General features: G+C 41.0%; 1 protein-coding gene across 1 annotated transcript in view; it reads left to right on the forward strand.

The window, feature by feature from the left end:
* The window catches only part of Acad10 (acyl-CoA dehydrogenase family member 10), a 53,557-nt gene that overhangs the window by 21,505 nt on the left and 9,980 nt on the right, over window positions 1-22,072 (forward strand). The window contains exons 7-12 of the mRNA XM_026386061.2: window positions 349-490; window positions 7,621-7,689; window positions 10,382-10,563; window positions 12,416-12,566; window positions 16,502-16,647; window positions 17,689-17,862. Coding sequence (XP_026241846.1) covers window positions 349-490; window positions 7,621-7,689; window positions 10,382-10,563; window positions 12,416-12,566; window positions 16,502-16,647; window positions 17,689-17,862 — 864 coding nt within the window. The remainder of the gene's footprint in view (window positions 1-348; window positions 491-7,620; window positions 7,690-10,381; window positions 10,564-12,415; window positions 12,567-16,501; window positions 16,648-17,688; window positions 17,863-22,072) is intronic.

Raw genomic sequence — 22,072 nt, forward strand, 5'->3', positions numbered from 1 at the left:
TTGCATCCATGTGCAAGTCAAAAAATTTTTTAATTGATTAATTAATTTGGGCTGGGGCTATAGCTCAGTGATAGAGAACTTGCCTAGCAAATGTGAGGCACTGGGTTTAATCCTCAGCACCACATAAAAATAAATAAATAAAGGTATTGTGTCCATCTACAACTAAAAAAAAATAAAATAAAATAATGCAATAAAAAAAGTTTAAGAAAGGGCTGGGGAAGCCCAGAGGTAAAGTACCCTTGGGTTTAATCCCCAGTAACAGGAAAAAAAAAGAAGAAGAAGAAAAGCAATATCTGTGCAAACCTGGGCTCCAGATCCTGTTGGAATGCTCTGTTTTCTAACTCGCAGGCCTGTTGGAGCTTCTTCAGTTTGATCACGGGCAGTCAAACCCGACTTACTACATCAGGCTGCCCAGTCATCAGCTGGTTCTGAGGAAGAAGCCGCCAGGGACTCTCCTTCCATCTGCCCATGCGATAGAGAGGGAGTTCAGGTAAATTCTTAGGGGCCAGGGTGGGGGTGGCACCATGCACGAGTTCAGCCCTAAGACATTGATTAGCTTCTATAAGAGAGCTTTAAGACATTTACAACTGCTGCTATGAATCTCCACCATATTTCAAATAAGGACATGCAATCTAATTTGTTTTGTTTTGAGGCAGATCTTGCTATGTTGCCCTGGTGGTCCTTAATTCCTGAGCTCAAGCCATCCTCCTGCCTCAGCCTCCTGAGTACCCAATTTAAAAAAAATATTTATTTTTTAGTTATAGGTGGACACAATATCTTTATTTTTATGTGCTGCTGAGAATCAAACCCAATACCTCATACATGCTAGGTGAGCACTCTACCTCTGAGCCATAACCCTAGCCCCTGAGTACCTAATTTTTGAAAAAATATTTTTTAAGTTGTAGGCAGACACAATACCTTTAATTTTATTTATTTGTTATTATGTGGTGCTGAGGATTGAACCCAGTGCCTCACCCATGCTAGGCATGTGCTCTACCACTGAGCCACAACCCCAGCCCCTAAGTACCTAATTTTATTTATAAGTTTATCTTTTCTTTTCTATAAACCATATCTGTAGGAGGCTACACTCTTTTAGAACCTCTAAAAGAAAAAAAGTCAAGGTCAAGATAGTTTTTCATAAAAAAAAAAAGGGAGAGAACTGAACAACAAGAGATGAGGTAGAGAGGGAAGATGGGAGGGGAGGGGAGGGGGGATAGTAGGGGATAGGAAGGGCAGCAGAATACAACAGTCACTAGTATGGCAATATGTAAAAACGTGGATGTGTAACTGATGTGATTCTGCAATCTGTATACGGGGTAAAAATGGGAGTTCATAACCCACTTGAATCAAATGTATGAAATGATATGTCAAGAGCTTTGTAATGTTTTGAACAACCAATAAAAAAAAAAAAGATAGTTTTTCATCTTGCCCTTTTTTTTTTTTTTTGTGGCACTGAGAATTGAACCCAGGGCTTTGTGCATGTTAGACAAACTCTTTACATCCCAGTTCTGTCTTATGGACTTTTTTTTTTCCTTCCTTACCAGAGGTTTAATCCAGGTGTGTTTTACTACTGAGCTCCATCTCCAGCTCTTCAAAAATTTTTTTCTAATTTTTAAAAAATTTTTTATTTTAAGACAAGCTCTTACTAAATTGCTTAGGGCCCCACTAAATTGCTGAGGCTGGCCTTGAACTTGTGGTCTTCCTGTCTCAGCCTCCTGGGTTACTGGGATTATGGGTGTACAGTGCCCTTCCTGGCATAAGGACTTTTAAGTAAAGATTGAAATCTTTAAGACCCTTAGTGTGTTTTTGTTTTGGTTTGGTTTTTTGTACTGGAGATTGTACCCAGCGGCACTTAACCACTGAGCCACATCCCCAACCCTTTTTCATAATTTACTTAGAGACAGGTCTTGCTAATTTGCTGAGGCTGGCCTTAAATTTGCCATCCTCCTGCCTCAGCCTGCTGAGCCACTGAGATTACAGGCATGCACCACTGTGTCCCACTCAAGACCTTTAGTCTTAAAATGAATTCATTAAGCTGAGTTTGGTGGTACATGCCCATAAATAATCTCAGTTACTTGGGAGATTGAAGCAGGAGGGCTACAGAGGCCAGGCTCTGCAACTTAATGAGACCCTGTCTCAAAATTAAAAAGAAAATTAAAAGGTCTGAGAATGTGGCTTAGTGGTAGGTAGAGCATCCCTGGGTTTAATCCCTAGTAACAGGAGAAAATTGAACATTAGTGGGGTTATAGCCAAAACAAGCTTGGCAATGAGTTGGTAACCATCAGAGCTGGATGATGGGTACATAAGGGTTAATTATACAAATCACTCTACTTTTTTTTTTTTTTTTTTTTGGACTGGGGATTAAACCAGGGGATGCTTTACCACTTAGCTACTTCCTCAGTCCTTTTAATTTTTAATTTTTATTTTAAGACAGGGTCTTACTAAGTTGTTGAGGGTCTTGCTAAGTTGCCAAGGTTGGCCTTGAACTTGTGGTCCTCCTGTCTTGGCCTCCTGAGTTGTTGGGATTGTAACCACCACTCCTAGCCAAAGTGCTCTAGTTATGTATATGTTTAAAATTTTCTAGTATAAAATGTTTATGAGAATAAAGATATTATAACCATCCCAAGTAAAATAGATTGTTTGCATAGAGGAACATTTAAACAAACAAGTTTGAAACAAATCTAGCTCCAAATCAATTAGAGAATGAATACAAACCATGAATGAGCTCTAGAGTGACTCTCCTGGAAAGTTACTGACCTGTTCTTCCTTCTCACTGGCAGCGCATTATGTTCTACAAAAGGAGTCCCAGAGTCATGCAGGAGAATGTGACTCTTGGCCGCCCTCCCTTCACCTCCGGGTTGTTTTCTATCTCTCTTCTTCACTTTTGGGATCTTAGAATATGACTTGTCCAATTGTTGTGAGGACCACTGACTGAGGATTATGAAGGCTTAGGGGTTCCTCAGAGGAGAAAAGCTGTAGCTCTTTCTAAGCATTTATATAGATGCGTCCATGTAATACCAGGTGTGTGTTTATAGACAGAAGCCAAAGCTGTGAAACCGCTGCTCTCTTTCCTGTGCACAAATTCTCTCTAACCAATCCCAGAGGTACCAAGGAACTTTGGAGTAATAGAACGACATTCAAAATATCTAGGCATGCTGGGCGCAGTAACACATGCTTGTAATCCCAGCAGCTCAGAAGGCTGAGGCAAGAGGATCCTAAGTTCAAAGCCAGCCTCAGTTACGTAGTGAGGCCCTAAGCAACACAGTGAGACCCTGTAAAAAGGACTGAGAAGGGTCTCAGTAGTTGAGTACCCCTGGGTTCAATACCCAGTACTTAAAAAAAAAAAAATCCAGACACACATGGAATTTCCACTGCATTAAAAAATAAACCATATTTGAAGATGAAACAATGCAGTACCTGCTTATAGATTTGAACTATTCTGGAAAATAATATGATACAATTCATTAAAAGCCTCAGAGTATTCATACTTGAAGATTTAATAATTTTGAGTTTGGGTTGTGGCTCAGTGGTATAGCGCTTGCCTAGCACATTTGAGGCCCTGGGTTCGATCCTCAGCCCCACCCAGAGATAAATGGATGAAATGAAGGTATTATATCCAACTGCAACTTAAAAAATAAAATAATAAATGCAGTTTAAAAAATATTTAATAATTTCAATTTTTGTACCTAAATGACTAATTCTAAATAGGAAAAAAATCTTTATGCATGAATACCCTCACCATAGTGTTGTTTGTTTGTTTTTCTTTGTGGTGCTGGGGATTGAACCCAGGGCCCTGTGCATGTGAGGCAAGCACTCTACCAACTGAGCCATATCCCCAGACCCATAAGTGTTGTGTTTTTATTTACTTATTTATTTATATGTGGTGCTGAGGATCAAACCCAGTGCCTCACATGTGCAAGGCAAGCACTCTACCACTGAGCTACAGCCCTAGCCCCCATAGTGTTGTTTCTAAAAATAAAAATTTTGAAATCCCCTTGGGGTAAAATAATCAGGAAATGATTATGTAAACCTCAATATATCTACTTGTTTCTACAAGAGTAATAGGAGTAGCTAACATTTGTAGAATGTTTAGTAATTACCAGGTGCTATAAGTGATGCTTAAATGAAAGAATTCTCCCAATTCTGATTTGCTGCGATCATGATCCCCACTTTATAGCTGAGAAAAGTGAGATGTAAAAAGGTAAAGGGCACACACAGGGCACACACTGGTTAAAGGAGTGGTAGAGTCTGGCTGCATAGCCAGACACTGGGATTCTATAGCCCAATCTTTTAAAAAAATGTTATGTATTATTATTATTTATTTATTTATTTGTGATACTGGGGATTGAACCCAGGAGCACTTTACTGCCGAGCTACATCCCCAGTCTTTTTTGCTTTTTTTTTTTTTTAATATTTATTTTTTAGTTTTCAGCGGACACAACAACTTTGTTTGTATGTGGTGCTGAGGATCGAACCCGGGCCGCACGCATGCCAGGCGAGCGCGCTACCGCTTGAGCCACATCCCCAGCCCCCTTTTTGCTTTTTATTTTGAGGCAGAGCCTCACTGAGTTGCTGAGAGTCTCACTAAGTTGCTGAGGTTGGCCTTGAATTTGCAAAACTCCTGCCTCAGCCTCCTAAGTAGCTGGGATTACAGGTGTGTGCCATCACACCTGGCTCTATAATATTAGTGATTATGCTGCTATTATACCCAATTAAATATGCTTATAATAATAGAAAAATGTATATGACAAAATTTAGGAGAATAAAGACAAATACAAGTATATCATTTTTTAAAGACATGCATAGGAAAAAAATACTGGAAATGAACACTTTAAAATGTTAACCATAGTCATGTTTGGGTAGCCTGTTAGTATTCTTTACTTGCACAGAACTCACCTAGCTTTACTTAAGCATTCAAGAAAAAAAATAGTCAGGGAGGATGATATGATAAAATATTTGATTTCATAATTTAAATCTTTCAGCGATGGCTGGTTCCAGGGGCTCAAATAATGGCACCAGGACCCATGTGTTCTTTCTCTCTCCATCTCTGGTTTTTTTCTTTCCTTGAGAACCCCAGTGTATGTTTCTGCGTATCTCCTGAGATTGACTCATGGCCCATTTTGTGTCAGAGGTCTATCCCTGGACTATTCTGTGACTGGGAGATGCATTGACTAGACTGGTCATGTCTTGATCTTGTGCCCATCTCTAGAATCAGGGTTTGAGTCAGTCTCACTTAGATCCTGTGGACTGAGAATGGGGAGGACATTTCCCAAAGAAAAGTCTATGAAAAAGCAAAAGGGGACTGGATACCAGGTAGGCAGTAAAAGCAGCCAGTTGGTGATAAGATTATGGGTAATTATATTTCTTTTAAAATTAGAAATTTTCATATAGTTTATGGAATTCACCAGTAGAACCTTTAGGGCTAGGATTTTTGGAGAAAACTTTTAAATATTAATTCAACTTAATAAACAGAGCTATTCAAATATCTTATTTCATCTCTTTTTGGTTTTGATTAGTTATAATTTCTAAGGAATTTCTTCACTTAATCTAAGTTGTCATCGTTATTGCTCATAATGTTCCTGTATTATCCTTTTAATATGTATAGAATCTGTGATGATATCCCCTCTTTATCATTTCTGATATTGATCTGTAATTTGTATCTCTCTCAATCAGTCTAGCTAGATATTTATCAATTGTATTGATATATGGGGCTGGGGATGTGGCTCAAGCAGTAGCGCACTCGCCTGGCATGCATGCTGCCCGGGTTCAATCCTCAATACCACATACAAAAATTTTGTGTCCACCAAAAACTAAACAATAAAAATAAATATTAAAATTCTCTCTCTCTCTCTGTCTGTCTTAAAAAAAATTGTGTTGATATTTCCAAATAACTTCAAAAGTTTTGTTAACTTTTCCTGTTGTCTCTTTTCTATTCCATTTTATTTCTTCTCTTTATTCCTTTATAGCTACTTACTCCGGGTTTATTTTTACCTTCTTTTTTTAAAAAATTTTTTAGACGTTGATGGACTTTTATTTTATTCGTTTATTTATATGTGGTGCTGAGAATTGAACCCAGTGCCTCATACATGCCAGGCAAGCACTTTACCACCGAGCCACAACTCCAACTTATTTTTAGCTTCTTGAGGTATAATCTTAGATCATTTACTTAAAATCTTCCTTTGTTTCTAATAAAAGCATTTAAAGTTATTTCTAAGTACTTCATTAGGTACATCTTACAAATCTGACCCATTAATATTATTATTATTATTATTACAGTTGAAATATTTTCTGATATCTCTTGTTATTTCTTCTATATCTCATGGGTTAATTATAAATGTATTAATTTTGCAATATATGTTTTTATCTAGATATATATAAGTTCCTTATTTTATTCTAACAAAGTGTGAGAAATACTCCATATGATTTCAATATTTATTGAAACTTATTGAGATTTATTTTACAGACCAGCATATGAAAATAATACATGTTCGGCAATTGCTGACCAAATGTTCTAGAAATGCCAATCAGGTCAAGTTTGTCAATAATTTTCAGGTCTATGTCTTTAGATAAACCTGATTTAGTTGGCCTATCTGATTACTGACAGAGGATGATAAATCTCAGCTCTATGGGTTTGTGCATTTTCATTTTATGTGTTTGAAATTCTGTTAGGCACGTGTGCACTTAGGACTATAACGTCTTCCCAATGCATCATTCTGAAATGTTTCTCCCTGTCTCTGATTCTCTTGTCTTAAAATCAATTTCATCTGATATTCAAGTATGCCACTTTCTTGTGTTTACCAGTTGCACAGTACTAACCTTTCCATCCTTCCATTTCCAACCTACCTATGTTTTATGTTTCAAGTATGTCTTTTGTAGACCTCATATAGTTAGGTCATGCTTTTCTATGCACCCTTACAACTTCTGTCTTTTTAAAATTTTTTTTTAGTTGTTGATAAACCTTTATTTTATTTATTTATATGTTGTGCTAAGAATCAAACCCAGTGCCTCACATATGCCAGGCAAGTACACTACCACTGAGCCACAACCTCAGCAACTTCTGTCTTTTTATTGCAATGTTTTACAAATTTAAGGTAATTATTGGTTTGTTTGATTAGGTCTATAATTTCACTATTTGGTTTCTGTTCATTCTGCCTGTTTTGTTTGTTTTGGTCTTTTTTTTTTTTTTCTGCAAAAGGCTTATTATCCCAGAAGGAAGGCCCCCTGGGGCTCACGTCCCAATAATATAAATTTCCAGAGAATTGTTTTGGTCTTATTATTTACTTCTGGGTCATTTAAGTTTTTTGTTTTTTGTTTAGTTTTAGGTGGACACAATATCTTTATTTTATTTTTATGTGGTGTTGAGGATCAAACCCAGCACCCCGCACATGCCAGGCGAGTGCGCTACTGCTTGAGCCACATCCCCAGCCCCATTTGTGTGTGTGTGTGTGTGTGTGTGTGTGTGTGTGTATGTGTTGCCGGGATTGAATCCAGAACCTCACACATGCTAGGCAAGCACTCAATCACTGAGCCACGCCCCATCCCCAAAGTACCATTTCTTAAATCAGAAAACTAATTTCAAGAAAATCCCGGCGGTTATGCTCATTTTTATTTGTTCTGCAGGATAATGAAAGCCCTTGCAAAAGCTGGAGTGCCAGTCCCTAGAGTTCTTGACCTCTGTGAAGATTCAAGGTAAAGTTCAAATGTATTTTTGCCATTTCAAATTCAGACTACAGGAGAGAAAGCCTATTATCTAACTCAGATGCCAGTCTGTTAAATACAAATAAATTTTGGGTCAGAGAAAAAAGAAACTATACAGCAGACTCCCTCAGAAGTCCAGATCTTGAAGCTATCCTGAAAGAAGAAGACATGTCTGCTCTTTTGGGGATTGATAGCAAATAGCTTTTTTTTTTTAGCTTTAAAAAAATATATATCCATCTTGTTTCATGTTGCTCTTTTTTAATTAAATTTTCATTGTGGTCTTTCCAGTCTGTTTAAAACTGCTTTGTAACATGCTTTTTGAGTCTCTTTCTTTTTTCTCAACTTTTACATTATGAAAAATTTGAAAAATACAGAAAATTTGGGAGGAGAAAAAATAACATCCACTTATTTATACTTCATCTAGATTAAAATGTTAAAATTTTCCACATTTGCTCTCTGCATATGGAGGTAGACATGTGTATGTGCATGTGTATATGTATTTTCTTTATTTGTATGAATATATGTGTGTGTATGTATGTATATATATATGTGTATATAATATACATACATACACATATATAAATATAGAATTTTTTTTGTCCGAACCTTTTGAAGTAAGTTGTAGATAGTATGCATCTCTTAAGAATAAAGATTAAAAAAAAAAAAAAAAAAAAAGAATAAAGATACTAAGGGGCTGGGGCTGTAGTTCATGATAGAGCACCTACCTTGAACGTGTGAGGCACTGGATCTGATCCTCGGCACCATGTAAAAATAAATAAATGAAAAGCCAAGGATATAGCTCAGTTGGTAGAGTGCTTGCCGCACATGCACAAGGCCCTGGGTTCAATCCCCAGCACCATAAAAATAAATAATTAATTAATTAATAAATAAGTGAAGATATTATGTCCATCTACAACTAAGAAAAAGTTAAATAAAAAAAGAATTGTACAGATGAAGAATTAATTATAAAAAAATAATAAAGATACTTTCTTTTGGGGGCGGGGCGGGGGCTGGGGTTGTGGCTCAGGGGTAGAGTGCTTGTCTTGCACGCGCAAGACCCTGAGTTCAATCCTCAGCACCACATAAAAAAATAAATGAGTGAAATAAAGGTATTGTGTCCAACTACAACTATAAAATAAATATTTTTTAAAATGCTTTTTTTCCAACCATAGCAGTGTTACCAGAGCTAAGAGAGGAATCATCCACAAAAGGCTGGTTCCACGATGCCCTGAAGACCTCAAAATCTGAGGATGCTCAAGTGCCTTGTGTGGAATGGCATGGCATTTGCATATGACCTCTACACATCTCCTTTTTATTTTTAACTCATTTTTAGGTTACTTATAGTATTTCATTTTACATAGCACCTAACTATTTATGTGGCACACTACGTCAGGGCTATGGAAACAGTTGTTACACTATATTGTCTTAGGGAATAGTGACTAGGAAAAACTCTGTACATACTCAGTATAGATGTATATTTTTCCCCAAAATAAATTTGATCAGTAGTCGGTTAATTCCATTTATGCAAAACCCATAGATCTAGAGAGCTGGCTGTACTTTAATAATATTTAATATCTTTTTAGTCTGGGTTCAAATTTCCTTAGTTATCCCATGGATATATTTTATGACAGTTTTTCAAATCAGAACAAACACTTAAAATGATGAAATTTTCAAAACTACTTTTTAGAGTAGTAAACTGATTTTTAGTAAGGATTAACAAATGGCTTAATGAACTATCAGTGGGTTATTTCGATACTGTCAGGCAGGATATGTGCCATTCGGATCAACAAATAATGGTGAAAATAGCATCAATAACAAGAAGGGATACACATTGACCCTTCACTGGACCCAGACACCATACCAGACACTCTGTGTATTTGTTCCTTTAGTTCTTAGAACTACCTTTGTATGTGTGCGCTACTGGCAACCCTACATTTTTATTGTTATTTTGAGACAGAGTCTCACTAGGTTGCTCAGGCTGGCTGTGAACTTGCAATCCTCCTGCCTCAGCCTCCTGAGTTGCTGGGATTACAGGTGTGTGCCACCATGCCAAGCCTTAAGGTAACCCTTGGAAGTGGATATGTTTTACAGATTAGCAACAACAAAGCTCAGAGAGGTTTAGTAAGATTCTCAGGGTCACACTATTAGTAAAGTACAGAGAGGTAGGATTTAAGTCGGGTTCTTTTTTCTTTTTCTTTTTTAGTTGTATATGGACACGATATCTTTATTTATTTATTTTATGTGGTGCTGAGGATCAAACCCAGTGCCTCACATGTGCTAGGCAAGCGCTCTACCACTGAGCTACAACTCCAGCCCTCAGGCTGGTTCTTTATGACCCCAAAGCCTCCTCTCTCAACCATGCTGCTTTATGTATTATCCCATTTAAGCCCATTCCAATGTCTTCTACAGATGGGCCTAGAAGAACAGGTGTGTGTGCATGTGTGTGCACATGTGGGTGTCTTTGGGAAGAGTTACTTCTAACACCTGCACTTAGGTTCAAAAGAAAAAGGAAATGTGCAGTATGTAAATATGCGTATATCCTTTATGCTCAGTATTTTGGGTCTGAGCTCTTCCCTAGCAATCCACATCCCGTCTGTGCACAGAAACTGTAGGAGCAGTGTTGTGGCTGATAGCCCACCACATTATGCATTGGGTCCCTGAAGCTTGTCTCTGTCCATCCCAGTGTCATCGGCACTCCCTTCTATCTGATGGAGTACTGCCCAGGCCTCATCTACAAAGACCCCTCTCTACCAGGCTTGGAGCCCAGCCAGAGGCAAGCCATATACACTGCCATGAACAGAGTCCTGTGCAAAATTCACAGTGTGGACCTCCAGGCTGCAGGCCTTGACGACTACGGGAAGCAAGGTAAGCAGGTGCCACATGGATCTGAATGGTTTGTTAACAACCAAGTGTTTGCTGAACATAAGAAGGTTTTTAAAATTTAGGTTCATCTTTTTTTTTGTTTGTTTGCAGTGCTGGGGATGGAGCCCAGGCCTTGTGTATGGGAGGCAAGTGCTGTACCACTGAGCCACATCCCCAGGGCCACCACCCCAGCTCCTTTTTTATTTCTTATTTTGAGACAGGTTCTCACTAAGTTGCCCAGGCTGGCCTCTCACTTGTGATCTTCCTGCCTCCTGAGTATCTGGGATTGCAGGTGTGTGCCCCCACACCCAGCATGTTCTCCTTTTCACCCATTTTCTTTTCTTTTCTTTTTTTTTTTTTTTAAGAAAGGCCTCTTTTTTATTTTATTTTATTTTTTTAGTTATCGGCGGACACAACATCGTTGTTTGTATGTGGTGCTGAGGATCGAACCCGGGCCGCACGCATGCCAGGCAAGCGCGCTACCGCTTGAGCCACATCCCCAGCCCCACCCATTTTCTTCATTAATCTTTTTAACAAGGATAGATTTTTTAAATGTCGTTATGCCAAGATATTACATTTGTATATTTTGTTTCTGCTTTTTAAAATTTTTTTTTGTTTTAGGTGGACATACAATATCTGCTTTTTTTTTTTTTTTTTTTTTTTAATATTTATTTTTTAGTTCTCGGCGGACACAACATCTTTGTTGGTATGTGGTGCTGAGGATCGAACCCGGGTCGCACGCATGCCAGGCGAGCGCGCTACCGCTTGAGCCACATCCCCAGCCCCAATATCTGCTTTTTTTGTTTTTATGTGTTGCTGAGGATTCAACCCAGTGTCTCACATGCATGAGGCAAGCGCTCTACCACTGACATACTGCCCCAGCCCTTGTTTCTGCTTTTTTAAAAATATTTATTTATTTTATTTTAGTTGTAGTTGAACACAATACCTTTATTTATTTCTTTTTATGTGATGCTGAGGATTGAAACTAGGGCCTTGCAGGTGCTAGGCAAGTACTCTACCACTGAGCCATAACCCAGCTCTGCTTTTAAAAAAAAAATTTTTTTAGTTGTAGATGGACACGATACTTTTATTTTGTTTATTTTTATGTGGTGCCAGAATATGTACCCAGTGCCTCACATGTGCTAGGGAAGTGCTCTACCACTGAGCTGTAACCCCAGCCCATCTACTTTTTTTTATGTATGAGAATTCCAGTTTCTTCTCATTCTTGCCAGCATTTGATATTATCAAGTTTTTTTTTTTTCTCTCTCTATTTTTTTTTTGAGTTGAGGTCTTACTGTGTTGCCCAGGCTGGCCTTGAACTCATAGGCTGGAGTGATCCTTTTGCCTCAGTATCTGAGATCATGGGCACACGCCACTGTACCCAGAGGACTTATATATTTTATGTTCCCAAAAGCTCTAGGAGAACCATCTCAAGATAAGGAAAGTAAGGTACAGAAAGGTTAAGAACTGTCCTGAGATCACACAGCTTGTAGATGGCAGACCTGAGATTTAGCTCTGGCAGTCTGGCTCTGGAGTTTCTGCTCTTAAGTCACCTACCCACTGTCGTTTAAAGGCTATTAGAAAATGCACAAGATCTCAAAGAGGGCTGGGTATCAGGCTTGGAGACCATGTGGCAGGGAACAGTGCCCAGACTACCCTGAACCAGCCAGAATGGCTGGTGGTTTCCATGTAGAGCCAGCAGGAGCATCATGTGGCAAATTCTCCAGTCATAGGAAGGTGTTCAGAGATACCACAGCCACAGAGCATTTCCAAGGGATTCACTGCATTGGATAGTTTTCAAAACCTTTGGTGGTTATTGAAATGGCACACCACATTCTGATCTTCTTTCCCTTAGGGGACTACCTTCCTCGCCAGGTGCAAACCTGGACTAAGCAGTACCGAGCTGCAGAAACCAGCACCATCCCAGCGATGGAGAGGCTCATCCAATGGCTGCCTGTCCATCTTCCCAGCCAACAGAGGACCACAGTGGTGCATGGGGACTTCAGGTAGACACTGTTGCCAGGGGTGTGAATATTAGATATGAAAAGTGATGGGCAGGGCACTGGAAGGGGGAAATGGAGCACTTGGTCTTAGCCCAGTCCATGGATGATAACTATTCCTGTTACAGAGTTCCTTCCCCTTTTAAAAATTTTTTTTTGTAGTTACAGATGGACAGAATTTTATTTTATTTTATTTTTTAATGTGGTGTTAAGCTACAGCCCCAGTTCCTCCCTTTTAAGGCAGGGTTTCTCAGCCTTACACTGTGACATTTTGGGTTGATCATTCCTTTGCAGGGGTGGGGGCTGCTCTACATTGTAGAATAGCAAGCATCATTTCTGGCTTCTCCTTGCTAGATGCCAGTAGCACTTCCCCACCAAGTTGTAGCCACCAAAAAATGCCTACAGACAAAATCCCATGAGCCCCAAGTGGGCAGCATCACTTTGGGAGGAGAACCGCTGCTGGAAGGTCAAGCAGGGCAAGGGTGCCTCTTGCCTCCCATGAGGTAGGGATGGACATTCACCTGGGTGTGGAGGGAGAGGAGGAAAGTGAGTGATGTGGTGCCTTGGGGTACATACCACGCCTGTCGCCTGGCTGGCACTGTAAGTCGAGTGTACCTTGCATCTGGATGTGTGTCCAGCTTTGATTACTGTCTCTGCTGCCAACACAGCCCTTGAGGCACTTGGTAGTTTTCTGTTTTCTGTTTCCCAGCAGCACCTGCAAACCTGATTTTGATACACATGTCTTATTTGGGCCCCTGATCCATTTGGTAGTTTTCTTTCCCTTCCTGGGAAGCTGTGCCTCATATTTTACTTATTTATTTTTGGGGGATAAAACTCAGGGAGGGCTTCATTCATACTAAGCATGAACTTTACCCCAAGCCACACCCTAAGCACCTTTGTGCCTGTTTTGAACAAGGCTAGATAGGCTAAATATAAAGACATTACCTCACTTTCCATGTCAGATTGGCCTTTCTTGGCCTGCTGGACCTGTATCATTTACTTTTGACTCCTTTCTTTAGCCACCCTTGGTGATCCCCTGGATCTGAGTAGAAGCTGAGCTTTGTCTACATCACAGGGTCATCATAGGAATAGGGTCTATTTGCTCTTGCATGTGTCTCTGACGGACTGAACCAAATAATGTCCTCATATCGCCTTGAGCTTGAACTGAATTGCTGTTGACCCTCTTTTCTATCTTCTTCCTCCACTTAGGATGGCAAGTGGCACCTTTCCATATGGCACACTTCTTGTCAGTGATGCAACCTATCCCTTTTGGTGGGGAAAAGTGCCACTAGCCCACAACAGCCCCATGGACCTTGCCTTTAAAAGCTCTCTTTGCATTTCAAATGTTCACAAAAGTGATTTTTTTTTTGTAGTTGTAGATGTACAGAATGCCTTTATTTTTATGTGGTGCTGAGGATCAAACCCAGTGCCTCACACATGGTAGGCAAGTGCTCTGTCACTGAGCTACAGCCCCAGCCCTGATTTACTTATTTTTAAATGGTCCTTTTTTTAAATAAATATTTATTTTTAGTTGCAGTTGGACACAATGCCTTTTTTTCTAATTTTTTTTTTAATGTGGTGCTGAGGATAGAACCCAGGGCCTTGCCTGTGCTAGGCAAGCGCTCCACTGCTGAACCACAACCCCAGCCCCATAATGGTACTTTTTAAAATAACTTTATTTTATTTATTTATTTTTTATGTGGTGCTGAGCATGGAATCCAGTGCCTCACACATGCTAGGCAAGTGCTCTACCACTGGGCTACAGCCCCAGCCCCCATCAATATGATTTAAGTGCAGCAGCAGGCGGGAGATATCCAGTGGTGGTCTGAGAACCACCTTCCTTAGCTGGAGTGAAAAATGATGGTCATTTTTTTAAATAATTTTTTTTAGTTGTTGATAAATCTTTATTTATTTATACATGGTGCTGAGAATCGAACCCAGTGCCTCACACATGCGAGGCAAGTGTGCTATCATTGAGCCCTAGCCCCAATCCGATGAGGGTCATTTATGATGACACTTTCCAGAAAGGCATCCTGTTATTTCAAAGAGCATGCTGACACTTACTGATGAACACTTACTCACACATATTTCTATCTGTTGGTAGGTGGAAGATCATTTCTTGTTCGGAACAGGTGCTAGTGAGAGCATAAACTGGTGCAATTACTTTGAAAATAGCCAGTAATGTAGAAGATGGGGACAAGGCCACAAGCTGTAATTCCTCTTCTAGAGGAGTATTTGCACCTGTGTACCAGGAGGCTCAGCAAAAGCATTAAGTTTTGCTCATGCTTGTAATTGTAACACATGATAAACCATGTTTGGTGGTATATTAGAGTTCAGTAAATAAACTAATTTAAGTAATCACACATAAATCATCACAAGTAAATTCAAGAAGATAATGCTGGATAGAAAAAATACAGTGTGATATCACATGCAAATTAAAAGGCTTGAAAGAATGCCAGGTATGACTTATAGGTACAGGCATAGCTAAGAGAAATATTGAAATATCTCAAATTCATACATACCAACTTCAAGATGACAGTTCTCTTTGAGAATGGTGGGGAGCTAAGGGAGGGAGGCCTGATGTTTCATGTTTTAAAAATTTGAAGGAAATACAACAAAGAAGTAGATATAACATCTATTAACTCTGGAAGATGGGCACATGGATTTTGTTTATCATTCCTTATTTTTCTGCATGTTTGGTAATGACTTTATCTTTTAAATGAAGCATACATTAGGGCTGGGGTTGGGCCTCAGTGGTAGAGCTCTTGCCTCACATCAATTCTCAGCACCACATATAAATGATAGATGAATAAAATAAAGGTCCATCAACAACTAAAAAAAAAATAAAAATAAAAATAAAACATACATTAGATCCCTGGCAGGAAACCAGATGACCCAGGCCATTTGAAGCATTTAGCACGGGTGCAGCATGGTAGAGGAACCACTAAGCCTGGAACCCTGGGATGGCCACTGTGCAGAGTCTGAACCACCTTGGGTCTGCAGGGCCAATGTGCTCCAGCTGTTACTGTGGCATACACACTGCTGCAAAGCCAAGTGGATGGAAGTGGTAACAGGAATTAGTTTGTGCACTCATCTGTGGTCTGGGGACAGGTGACTGGGGGTGGCTCTCAGCAGGACCTGGAGTCATCTGCAAGCTGACCTGTGCTTGGCTCCTGAGCTGCTCTCTGTCCCTGTGGTTTCACCCCAGGCTGGTGATTGCTGGCTAGCTGGACTTTGTATCTGGCAGTGCAGGGATCCAAAGGTGTGTGTTCCAAGAGTGGGGGATGAGAGAAAGCATATCACTCTTTCTGCCTTGGTCTAGCCCCAGGAGTACTTCAGGTTTACTTCTTCCCACTTTATATTTGTTAAAAGCCAGGTGCTTCAAGGGGTGAAAAATTAGACTACCTTTTGTGGCAGGAATGTCAAAGAATTTGCAGACCTGTTTTAGAATTATCACAGAGAGGATATGATTACCAGAATCCAGAGAGGGTAGCTACGTGGAGAGGGCCACATGGCCTGAGCCCTGGCCCTTAGTCCCTGTTCGACTCTCTGTAGGGATGGACTGGGGAATGAGGTGGCAGGACCACTTCTTCTTTTTTTTTTGGTACTGGGTTTTGAAATCAATGGCACTCGACCACTGAGCCACATCCCCAGCCCTATTTTGTATTTTATTTAGAGTCAGGGTCTCCCTGAGTTGCTTAGTGCCTTGCCATTGCCGATGCTGGCTTTGAACTCATGATTCTCCTGTCTCAGCCGCCTGAGCCACTGGGCCCACTTCTCATTGGCTGGAAGCCACAGAACCAGGGAGCCCCCAGAGGGCAGCTCTGGCTCAACACAGAAAGAGCAGGGAAGGTGGGGAACGAGCCTGGACTTTTTCTGGCCTAGAATATACCAGGTCAGGGATCTTCTGACTGTCTGTCCATCCATCTGTGGCTTTTCAGGCTCGACAACTTGTTGTTTCATCCAGACAAGCCGGAGGTGCTTGCAGTCCTTGACTGGGAGCTTTCTACCTTAGGCGACCCCCTTGCCGACGTGGCCTACAGCTGCCTCGCTCACTACTTGCCACCCAGTTTCCCCATACTGAGAGGTAGGATCTGCTGCTGTGGGCAGATGGGGTGGACCGGCTCCAGCTTTTGGGAGCTTCCTTGGCTGAGGCGAGCCATCGAAGTGTGGACCTGGTGGCTTGCATAGAAAATGCCACTGGAATGCATTCCTATCACATTTGGGGGAGAATGAGTGTAAGATGCGTGTTAAGTGACAGGGACACCCACAGAGCACTGCTTGTGCTTTCATACAGCTGACTTCTATGGAATTTTTTTTTCAGTACTAGGGATTGAACCCAGGGGTGCCCTACAGCTGAGCTGCATCCCCGGGCCCTTATCTATCTATCTAATCTATTTCTTGAGACAAGGTCTTGCTAAGTTGCTGAAGCTGGTCTCAAGTTTGCTATCCTCCTGCCTCAGCCTCCTATTGCTGGGATTATAGGCATGCACTACTGTGTCCAATGGACCTGCTTTTTTACACTTAATTGTATACTTTGGACATGATTGCATGCCATTAAGTATTTTTGATAGCTTAATTTTTAGTGACAGCATTGGATTTTATCAATAGAATTAACTTAAAAGACATTTAATTTAATTCCTGTTGGGCTACTTAATGTTTTCAATTTTCTTAGGCAGGGAATATCTCTGTAGTAACATCTTTGCTTATATGTGTTACACTCCTAGGAGCAAGTCCTAGGAACAGAATATATTGCATACATCTAAATCACCAACATATCACAAATGACATAAATCAGTGAATTTCTTAACTTGTAGTTATCTGTTTCATAGTTGGTGTGATTGCTTTTCAATGCCATTTTTAGTCAAATGACTAGTTGAGAATAATACACGTCCACCATGAACTGTAGTCCCAGTAGAATCAGAGGCCCCATTTCTTCCTTAACTGCTAATTTATTCTGAAACCCATTAGTTCCCTGCATGGATTCCTGGGGGAGGAGGAGCCATTGAAGTCTTGAGCTAGTTGTGGTACTAACTTTGAAGAGACAGTGATTTTCAGGATTAAAGCCTGCCCGACCACAGGGGAGCGAAGGCACTGATCACCCAGGAACGGGGATCTTTCCCCTCAGGTGTCAGTGGCTGTGACTTGACTCAGCTGGGAATCCCCACTGCAGAGGAGTACTTCAGGATGTATTGTCATCACATGGGGACCCCTCCTGTGGACTGCTGGAACTTCTATATGGCCTTCTCCTTCTTCCGCGTGGCAGCAATCCTGCAGGGTGTCTACAAGCGGTCACTCACAGGTAATGGGAGGAGTCTCAGCCAACACAGCTCTTTCTCAACCACAGAGGCTTTGGGGGACAAGTTTGACCAGAATTTCCTAAGATTCAGTTAATTTAATCATTCATAATTAAATATATATATATATAAAGTATAATTACATATATTATAATAATATATAATTTAACATATTTTAATTTGTTTGGTACTGGGGTTTGAACCCAGGGACACTTAACCACTGAGCCATGTCCCCACTCCTCTTTTTTTTTTTTTTCCAGTTTTGAAACAGGGTCTTACTAAGTTGCTTAGGGCCTTATTAAGTTGCTAAGGCTGGCTTTGAACTTGCAATCCTCCTGCCTCAGCCTGCCAAACGACTGGGATTATAGGTGTGCACCACCATGCCTCGCTAATATTTTCTTTAACCTTGCTTCTAATATAAAGTTATTATAGATTTTAAATTTTCTTACTCATTCTCATTCTGTCTCTTTTTTCTGTGCTAGTGATCAAACCTTTGGGCGTTGCGTATGCTGGGTAAGGCTTCCACCTCTGAGCTATACTCCTTAGATCTTATTTTTTGTTATTATTTAACAAAGGACTGTCTAGGCTTTTTTTTTTTTTTTTTTTTTACTTGAGTCAGCCTCTCATTATGTTGCTAATGGCCTCACTAAGTTGCTGAGGCTGGTTTGGAATTTGTGATCCTCCTGCCTCAGCCTCTCAAGTCACTAGGATTACAGGAGTATGCCATCGTACCCAGCTTAGATTTTACTTTTTAAGCAATAGGGTCTCATTATATTGCCTGGTAGCCCCAAACTCTTGGGATTAAGTGTTGCTCCTGCCTCAGCCTCCCAAGTACCTAGGACTAGAGGTACATACCACTGCACCTGGCCTAGTTAGCTATCTTATAAGTATATAATGATATTGTGTGTTTTTTAAAGTCTTTGTCTTTAGACATAAATGAAATATTTATAGATGAAATAATCCAGTGTTTGGGATTTGCTTGAGAAAAATCCAGGACACTGGGGTTGGAATAGGAGGGAATGAATCAGATTGTCAAGACAGTTGTTGGAGGCAAGTGAGAGATACTTTTAAATTCCTTATACTGTTCTGTCTGTTCTTGTGTATCTTTGAAATTTCTCAAAATTAAAAGTCAAAAATAAAAGGCAGGAGTAACAAACAAAAATAACCTATAACAAAAGTAACCTATCGGCAGGGTTGCCAGTAGGAGGACACATTCTCAACTTCCTGGACAGTGCCAAGCTGCTGGCAGCACACTGCTTTCAGCCAGGCTTGCCAGAGTCTTCTAGAGGGGCAGCCGCAGAAGAGCAAATAGTCATTCATCCATTCACAACTCTGAGCCTCTCTGTGCCAGCACTGTGCCAGGTTGTCCAAAGTCATGAGCAAAACAGTGTGCCAGGAAAGGTAGGCAGGAATCCTTAGAAGTGATACTTTTCTCTCCCTTGGAAATGGTTCTAAGCACCACTCCCCATTTTTATTTTGGTTTTTCAATAAGAGCCAAACCAAAACATTTACTGAAACAGAACTGCTGATTCCTCTGGGGATGAACAGGCCTGACCCCCTGTTGACATTTCCTTGCCAGCTACCAGGTTTTCTGACTCTACTCCAGGGCCTTGGGAGAACTGCATAGATTTTGCCACAAAGAATTCCCCATTTTAGCTGGGCATGGTGTGGCAAGCCTGTAATTCCAGCTGCTCAGGAGGATGAAGCAGGATCACAGGTTTGAGAATAGCCTTTAAAAAAAAAAAGGGCTAGGGGTGTAGCCCCTAGGTAGAACACTTACCTAGCATGCAAGAAGTCCAGGGTTTGATCCCCAGTACTGAAAAAAATATATATATATATATATTTATATTTATATTTATATATGATCACTAACTTGGCCTCAAGCTGCCACATTTCCAAGATCCTATGAACCATAGTTGTGACTTCAAGCAAACCTGCTTGTCTGCCAGCCTGTAATCCTCTGAGCCTAATCGTACTCTACCTCCCCTCCCACTGGGAATCGACCCAGACACATTGAGGAAGTGGCTTAGTTTCCTCACACTGGCAAAATCCATGTTTTTTGTTTTTGTTTTGTTTTGTTTTGTACCACGGTTTGAACTCAGGGGCACTCGACCACTGAGCCAGCCCTATTTTTTATATTTTATTTAGAGACATGGTCTCAATGAATTGCTTAGCATCTCACTTTTTGCTGAGGTTGGCTTTGAACTCATGATCCTCCTGCCTCAGCCTCACAAACTGCTGGGATTACCGGCGTGTGTCACCCAGTGAAATCTGTGTTTTGGAAGAATGGATAAAAGTCATTCGGTGGAGTGGGGGATCCCAACTATATGAACACAACTATCATTTCTGTCCATTTGTCTTCTGTAATTGTTAAAGTCATTTTTGTTTGTTTGAACAGTTGTATGTGTTGCTGCCCTGGAAAATTGAAATTTGGGGAGGAATTGTTTGTTTCAAAGGCATATTCTCTCTCTTTCTCTCTCTTCCCGCCTTCATTTCCTGGGAATATCAGATCATCGTTAGATTGAAGAGCAGGAGAGTGACCACAAGATTCAGTCCACACAGCCCACTTACATGTCACCTGCTTCCTTAATAAGTGGGTGCAGAAGTTTGAATTTCTTCTAGATGGCTGCTAAAAATCTAGGAAAAAAAAAAGTGCTCAAGGCTGCAGCTTAGGTGGATGTTGGTGATGTGGTCTCTTTTGCTGGGATTACATTTGGGAAAATGAACCAGAAGCCCTGGCCTCAGTCACCCCAAGTTCATTTAATGCCTCCCCCAGACAAAGCAGTAGCATCCTGCAGTGAGATCCATATATACAGAAGGAGCCTGGGAGTGCACTTTGTGCTCTAATAGAAAATGAAAATCACCTGTAACAGTGGACTGAGGGGAGCATCTTTCCCCGCAGTGTGCCGTGTCAAGCTGAGAGGAGAGGAGAGATGCAGCCTCTGACCATGGGTCCTTCCTATGGGCCTGCAGCTCAAGGAAGGGGCTGCTGCTTCTTGACTGAAGCCTGGGGCCTAGGTTCATCCCTAGCACCCAGAAGGGTCTCAGTAAGGACCTGTGAGGCCCAGTGGGCCACATGTTCTGCTGCGGAGGAAAGAATGTGGTTCATAACTCAGGGACAGTGAACACCAAACCTGCCAGGAAGTGGTTCTTTTGAGAACAACCCGTTGACTCAGAAGCTAAAAGTAAATAGGCCTCTGTTAAGAGCCACTTATTGATACAAAGGGAATGAGGGAAACAGTCTTTTGGGGACATGGAATGCTCATAATAAGATAGGACAGCCAGTTATTGAAACAAAGGGGAAAAAAAAAAGCTCACTGAAGAACAGTGTACACACAATAGCACGGTGGGTCTCCTAGACGGCACTGAGTGGAGGGGCCACGTGTGTCCTCTGGTGATGTCCTGGAAAAGAGACTAGAGGGCCAAGGGCTGGGGAAAGGGTGCAGGGACACTGGGGAAGCTTAGGGGGATGGAAGTTTTCTGTTTCTTGATGGCAGTGGAGGTCACATGGAGGTCACCCCACTGTGCGTTTGTCACAACTCAAGAGTTGTGCACTAAGGAGGTGCATGTGCATTATGCCTTCATTTTTTATGAATGAGGAGATAAATCATTAAGAAAAGTGTTGATGTGCATATTAAAAAATGTGTAAGCTCTGAGGTTCTGGCACTGATTGTTAACCCAAAGGGCTGGCTGCCTGGACACTGTCCATTCCTGCAGTCAGCTGTGACACTGTCAGTCCCCTAGCAGAGGTGCTCAGCAGTAATGCAGGATCTCTTATGGCCCAGTGCTGCAGCAGAAGTGGCTGGGGAGATGTTACTGATTGAATTTAGTTTCTTTAGGAAATGAAGAGGTAAAGAGCAAGGGATGGCAGACCTGAGTTCAACCTAAAGCTTGAGCAAGCCACTGCCTCCTCTAAGACTCAGTGTCCTTGTCCCCAAAGCATGAATTCATGCCTTGGGAATTGGGTGAGCTTAAATTATTACTAGTGAAACAACCTCTCCGAAATTAAAAGTTCTGAATTTTTCTAGCTCCTGAATTTCCTCATACTGAGAATGGAAACGAAAAGATTACCCCTGACCTAGGCGGGCACAAGGAAGCTGAAATTGACATGTTCTCCGGCTAGCACAAGCTTGCTAAATTTACATGCTTGCATCTCCTGATTTTTGTTTCTTTAAATTGTAAACACTTCCCAGCCGGTGTGGTGGTGCACACCTA

Source organism: Urocitellus parryii, chromosome 3 (genome assembly GCF_045843805.1).
Source record: "Urocitellus parryii isolate mUroPar1 chromosome 3, mUroPar1.hap1, whole genome shotgun sequence".
In the NCBI taxonomy this organism is placed as follows: domain Eukaryota; kingdom Metazoa; phylum Chordata; class Mammalia; order Rodentia; family Sciuridae; genus Urocitellus; species Urocitellus parryii.